The following is a 6,945-nucleotide window of genomic DNA, read 5'->3' as shown; positions in this document are numbered from 1 at the left end:
CTCCCTAGGAGAGGGGGTGACCTCGACAATTTATTGTTTAAACGAGCTGCTGCCTGGATCTTTAATTTAAAGACCCTTGCTCCCTTCGGTCTCAACGTAGACTTTGATCTGAAGCCATTCTTGTGATTCTTGTGATTTTGCTATTGTAAATGTTTGTAGGCTTATGTAGACAAATTGTATCTATGATCGTACGCTATCCTTTTATGTTTTGTTTTTTTGTATGCTAATTTAATATATGAGAATTAACCAATGATATCAGGCCACAACCCGGCCATGATTACAGACACCTGTGTGTGTGTCTTTTAACACTATATAAATGAGTCACCCCGCAGTGTTTGTCATTATACCCCGATGTAGACAGCTCGTCTGTCGAAACATTGGACATAATATATTTTTGTATCTCCTAGAGAGTGTGGCTCTCCTTTATATTTTTTTAAGTGTTCCGCTACGCTAGCCAGCATCTCGCCTAAATAGGTGTGCGTTTTTTTTTCTTTCGCCCTCTTGATTATTATCATCATAGGTGTCTGCATGGTCTAATGTGGTATTTAATATCTCTATGTATTCATTCATATTTATTTTAAGAAGATCACAAATCAACTGTCAACTGACCCAAAGAGTCCTCGGGTTTTCTGTCCATACGTCTGGCCTTACACATGGTAGAGGCCAGAAGAACCACTTGTGTGGAATAAAGTTTCCCCAGTTTTCAGTTATGTTAATGTTTTATTTATTTTTTAAATCTAAGGGGAAGTATAGGTGGTCGACTAAAACGAAAACAGAGAAAGATGACTCTTCTGGAGCCATAATGTACACCACAACAGTTGTTGTTCTGACTGGTCCTGTATGACCCAAGGTGTCTATCTAACACTGTTGAATTTCTGATAGGTCTTCTGACTGGTCCTGTATGACCCAAGGTGTCTGTCTAACACTGTTGTATTTCTGATAGGTCTTCTGACTGGTCCTGTATGACCCAAGGTGTCTATCTAACATCGTTGTATTTCTGATAGGTCTTCCGACTGGTCCTGTATGTATCAGGAATCAAGGTCAGACCCAGATGCAGACTGTCGAAGTAACAATGTTTATTGTAGCAACAGGGGCAGGCAAAGACAGGTCAAGGCAGGCAGGGGTCGAGAAATCCAGGGTAAGGCAAAGGTACAGGACAGCAGTGCTGGCTCAGGGTCAGGCAGAGGTCGGTAATCCAGAAGTGGTGCAAAGGTACAGGACGGCAGTGCTGGCTCAGGGTCAGGGACAGGCAGAGTGGTCAGGCGTGCGGGTACAGGACAGGCAAAGGTCAAAAACCAGGAGGACGAGGAAAGGAGGAGGACGAGGAAACCAGGAGGACGAGGCTGGGAAATGATAGGAGCTGACAGGAAAAACGCTGGTGGGCTTGAACGAACAAGACGAACTGGCAACAAACAAACAAACAGAGAACACAGGTATAAATACCCAGGGGATTATTGTGAACAGGGGCGACACATGGAGGGGGAGGTGGAGACAAGCACAAGGACAGGTGAAACAGATCAGGGGCGTGACAGTATGACCCAAGGTGTCTTATCTAACACCGTGACACCGTTGTATTTCTGATAGGTCTTCTGACTGCTGTCTGTGCGCTGTTCACAAAACATACTGGATCTGTTACCACAGTACGAGCTTGCTTTCTCCTCGTTCACTGTTCTCTCACCATAACAACCTTTCTAAGCTTCATTAACGAGGACAAATTAGCGTGCGTGTGACATCGTCTGCATGCATCTCAAATTTAATTGAACGTTCCAGTGGGTCATTACTGCTAAACGTGACCCCTGTGACCCTGTGACCCCGGGCCATGAGGTTAGAGGTTGTAAAACATTATTATTATTATTTTTTTTTAAACAGGAAGTTACTGCTAAACGTGACCCCCCCCCCCGTGACCCCGGGCCGTGAGGTTAGAGGTTGTAAAACATTTTATTTTTTATTTTTTTTAAACAGGAAGTTACTGCTAAACGTGGCTGCATGCTGAGTGGATGTGATGAAACTGAAAGCAACATTGTGTGGTCGACCTCTAATACGCTTCCATGGTATCATTTAATGTTATGTACTGTCATTACCTGGGTAGGACTTACCTGTTGATTGACTGGTTTCATTGATGTATTGTTTTGATTAATGCTTCTAAAAGTAGGCTAGAAAACAGAATTCGTAACATCAGATTCAAATAAATATATATATATATATATATATATATTTTATTTTTTTATCTGTGGAGGCAGAAACACTTCCTCCATCCTGGTGTTCTGTTGCCACCCCCTCATCTGTGTATTTATAGCAGAGCTAGATGTAGACTTGCGGTTTAGATTTCCCTCATCATTCATATGATACGTAGAACCAAGGATAGGACATTTTAAACCACAGCAGTGGAGTGGAGTAGCTGCATCATCATTCATGCTAACTAACTTGCTTCTCCACCTGTTTCATTACGCTGTAGTTCCTCCACCTGGTGTTTCATCACGCTGTAGTTCCTCCACCCGTTTCATCACGCTGTTGTTCCTCCACCTGGTGTTTCATCACGCTGTAGTTCCTCCACCTGGTGTTTCATCACGCTGTAGTTCTTCCACCTGGTGTTTCATCACGCTGGAGTTCGTCCACCTGGTGTTTCATCACGCTGTAGTTCTTCCACATGGTGTTTCATCACGCTGTAGTTCCTCCACCTGGTGTTTCATCACGCTGTAGTTCCTCCACCTGGTGTTTCATCACACTGTAGTTCCTCCACCTGGTGTTTCATCATGCTGTAGTTCCTCCACCTAGTGTTTCATCACGCTGGAGTTCGTCCACCTGGTGTTTCATCACGCTGTAGTTCTTCCACATGGTGTTTCATCACGCTGTAGTTCCTCCACCTGGTGTTTCATCACACTGTAGTTCCTCCACCTGGTGTTTCATTACGGTGTAGTTCCTCCACCTGGTGTTTCATCACGCTGTAGTTCCTCCACCTGGTGTTTCATCACGCTGTAGTTCCTCCACCTGGTGTTTCATAACGCTGTAGTTCCTCCACCTGGTGTTTCATCACGCTGTAGTTCCTCCACCTGGTGTTTCATCACGCTGTAGTTCCTCCACCTGGTGTTTCATCACGCTGTAGTTCCTCCACCTGGTGTTTCATCACGCTGTAGTTCCTCCACCTGGTGTTTCATCACGCTGTAGTTCCGCCACCTGGTGTTTCATCACGCTGGAGTTCCTCCACCTGGTGTTTCATCACGCTGTAGTTCCTCCACCTGGTGTTTCATCACGCTGTAGTTCCTTCACCTGTTTCATCACGCTGTAGTTCCTTCAGCTGTTTCATCACGCTGTAGTTCCTCCACCTGTTTCATCACGCTGTAGTTCCTTCACCTGGTGTTTCATCACGCTGTAGTTCCTCCACCTGGTGTTTCATCACGCTGTAGTTCCTCCACCTGGTGTTTCATCACGCTGTAGTTCCTCCACCTGGTGTTTCATCACGCTGTAGTTCCTCCACCTGGTGTTTCATCACGCTGTAGTTCCTCCACCTGGTGTTTCATCACGCTGTAGTTCCTCCACCTGGTGTTTCATCACGCTGTTGTTCCTCCACCTGGTGTTTCATCACGCTGTAGTTCCTCCACCTGGTGTTTCATCACACTGTAGTTCCTCCACCTGGTGTTTCATCATGCTGTAGTTCCTCCACCTAGTGTTTCATCACGCTGGAGTTCGTCCACCTGGTGTTTCATCACGCTGTAGTTCTTCCACATGGTGTTTCATCACGCTGTAGTTCCTCCACCTGGTGTTTCATCACACTGTAGTTCCTCCACCTGGTGTTTCATTACGGTGTAGTTCCTCCACCTGGTGTTTCATCACGCTGTAGTTCCTCCACCTGGTGTTTCATCACGCTGTAGTTCCTCCACCTGGTGTTTCATCACGCTGTAGTTCCTCCACCTGGTGTTTCATCACGCTGTAGTTCCTCCACCTGGTGTTTCATCACGCTGTAGTTCCTCCACCTGGTGTTTCATCACGCTGTAGTTCCGCCACCTGGTGTTTCATCACGCTGGAGTTCCTCCACCTGGTGTTTCATCACGCTGGAGTTCCTCCACCTGGTGTTTCGTCACGCTGTAGTTCCTCCACCTGGTGTTTCGTCACACTGTAGTTCCTCCACCTGGTGTTTCATCACACTGTAGTTCCTCCACCTGGTGTTTCATCACGCTGTAGTTCCTCCACCTGGTGTTTCATCACGCTGTAGTTCCTCCACCTGGTGTTTCATCACGCTGTAGTTCCTCCACCTGGTGTTTCATCACGCTGTAGTTCCTCCACCTGGTGTTTCATCACGCTGTAGTTCCTTCACCTGTTTCATCACGCTGTAGTTCCTTCAGCTGTTTCATCACGCTGTAGTTCCTCCACCTGTTTCATCACGCTGTAGTTCCTTCACCTGGTGTTTCATCACGCTGTAGTTCCTCCACCTGGTGTTTCATCACGCTGTAGTTCCTCCACCTGGTGTTTCATCACGCTGTAGTTCCTCCACCTGGTGTTTCATCACGCTGTAGTTCCTCCACCTGGTGTTTCATCACGCTGTAGTTCCTCCACCTGGTGTTTCATCACGCTGTAGTTCCTCCACCTGGTGTTTCATCACGCTGTAGTTCCTCCACCTGGTGTTTCATCACGCTGTTGTTCCTCCACCTGGTGTTTCATCACGCTGTAGTTCCTCCACCTGGTGTTTCATCACGCTGTAGTTCCTCCACCTGGTGTTTCATCACGCTGTAGTTCCTCCACCTGGTGTTTCATCACGCTGTAGTTCCTCCACCTGGTGTTTCATCACGCTGTAGTTCCTCCACCTGGTGTTTCATCACGCTGTAGTTCCTCCACCTGGTGTTTCATCACGCTGTAGTTCCTCCACCTGGTGTTTCACCACGCTGTAGTTCCTCCACCTGGTGTTTCATCACGCTGTAGTTCCTCCACCTGTTTCATCACACTGTATTTCCTCCACATGGTGTTTCATCCTGCTAGATTTATACTGTGGTCATTATTTGCCTTGCTGTTTTAATCACACTTGCTTTTGTTAATACTTCTTTTCCTCTCTCTTGGGTCATGTCTTTTTCTAATTCTTAAAATAATCATCATGAAAACCTATGAATATAGGAAGCTATTTTGTCTCTATCTTTCTCTCTCTCACATCTACTTCCTCCTCTCCTGAAGGACCTCCCTCGCTCTCCGGTGGCTCCACCCCTAGAGTCGTGTTTCCTGCGTCCGGCGAGGCCAGCCAACCGCCGCCCCCCCTCCCGCTGGGCAGCCCCCTCCTCCCACCGAGGCTGGCGAGACGTCACAGAGCGGAGGCTCACCTTCCCCATGGTGACTGGGACCAGTAAGACTAGGACAGGGTCCACCTCTATACCGGACCTGGACGAGACTGGACCAGCAGAGTCATGACAGGAACCATCACCATACCCTTGTCCTCCTTAACTCCCTTTACTCGCTCCACTCTCTGTCTCTCCTGTGAAACCCTGCCAGTACCTCAGACCCATCTTTCCTAGTCCTCCTCTACTCCCTCTCCTCCCTCCTCTCTCCCGCTTCTCTCCTCCATCCTCTCCTGCTTCCCTCCTCCCTCCTCTCTCCTGCTTCTCTCCTCCCTCCTCTCTCCTGCTTCTCTCCTCTTCTCCTCCCTCCTCTCTCCCGCTTCTCTCCTCCCTCCTCTCTCCTGCTTCTCTCCTCTCTCCTCTCTCCTGCTTCTCTCCTCCCTCCTCTCTCCTGCTTCTCTCCTCTTCTCCTCCCTCCTCTCTCCTGATGGAACTGTCCACACTCTATCCTCCTCCACTCTTCCTTACTCCTCCTCTCTCCTACTCCTCCTCTCTCCTGCTCCTCCCTCACCTCCTCTTCTCCTGAACAGACAGGGTACCTCAGACCCCCCCCCCCCCCCCCCCCCCCACTCTCGTAGGGATTCGTAGGGGGTGGGGGGAGGGGGGGAGATTTGTAACAGGGTTGAGCCCCTGTAGCACCAGCTAACCAACCAGGAACTCAACAGAACTGGAACTTAAAACTTTGAACTCCGTAATGAAAAGAACCTGGATAGTACTGTAACAACAAAAACAATGACATCATCCAAACATTACCGTCAGATGTGCCTCTACTTGATTTACTCATAGTTCCACATGTGTGTATATATGTATGCAATACATAGTATAGTATATTATATATATATATATATATATATATATATATATATATACACACACAGTACCAATCAAACGTTTGGACACTCCTACTCATTCAAGGGTTTTTCTTTATTTTTACTATTTTCTACATTGTAGAATAATAGTGAAGACATCAACACTATGAAATAACACATATGGAATCATGTAGTAACCAAAAAAGTGTTAAACAAATAAAAAATAAAAATTATATTTGAGATTCTTCAAAGTAGCCACCCTTTGCCTTGATGACAGCTTTGCACACTCTTGGCATTCTCTCAACCAGCTTCATCGGGAATACTTTTCCAAAAGTCTTGAACGAGTTCCTACATATGCTGATGCTTTTACTTCACTCTGCGGTCCAACTCATCCCAAACCATCTCAATTGGGTTGAGGTCGGGTGATTGTGGTGACCAGGTCATCTGATGCAGCACTCCATCACTCTCCTTCTTGGTCAAATAGCCCTTACACAGCCTGGAGGTGTGTTTTGGGTCATTGTCCTGTTTTAAAAAAATGAGCGCAAACCAGATGGGATGGCGTACTGCTGCAGAATGCTGTGGTAGCCATGAAGAACCCCCACACCATCACACCTCCTCCTCCATGCATCACGGTGGGAACCACACATGTGGAGATCATCCGTTCACCTACTCTGCGTCTCACAAAGACACGGCGGTTGGAACCAAAAATCTCAAATTTGGTCTCATCAGACCAAAGGACAGATTTCCACCGGTCTGATGTCTACTGCTCGTGTTTCTTGGCCCAAGCAAGTCTCTTCTTCTTATTGGTGTCCTTTAGT

At 47.1% G+C, this 6,945-nt stretch overlaps 1 protein-coding gene across 1 annotated transcript in view; it reads left to right on the top strand.

The window, feature by feature from the left end:
- The window catches only part of mtcl1 (microtubule crosslinking factor 1), a 268,316-nt gene extending 262,178 nt beyond the window's left edge, over positions 1 to 6,138 (top strand). Inside the window, exon 18 of the mRNA XM_045694519.2 lies at positions 5,161 to 6,138. Within this exon, the coding sequence (XP_045550475.2) occupies positions 5,161 to 5,391 (231 nt within the window). The 3' untranslated portion in view covers positions 5,392 to 6,138. The remainder of the gene's footprint in view (positions 1 to 5,160) is intronic.
- Positions 6,139 to 6,945: the final 807 nt, after the last annotated feature.

This window comes from Salmo salar, chromosome 14 (genome assembly GCF_965601325.2).
Source record: "Salmo salar chromosome 14, fSalSal1, whole genome shotgun sequence".
Taxonomy (NCBI): domain Eukaryota; kingdom Metazoa; phylum Chordata; class Actinopteri; order Salmoniformes; family Salmonidae; genus Salmo; species Salmo salar.
Note: the sequence above shows the minus strand (reverse complement) of the source record. Positions and strands in the feature narration are given on the sequence as shown.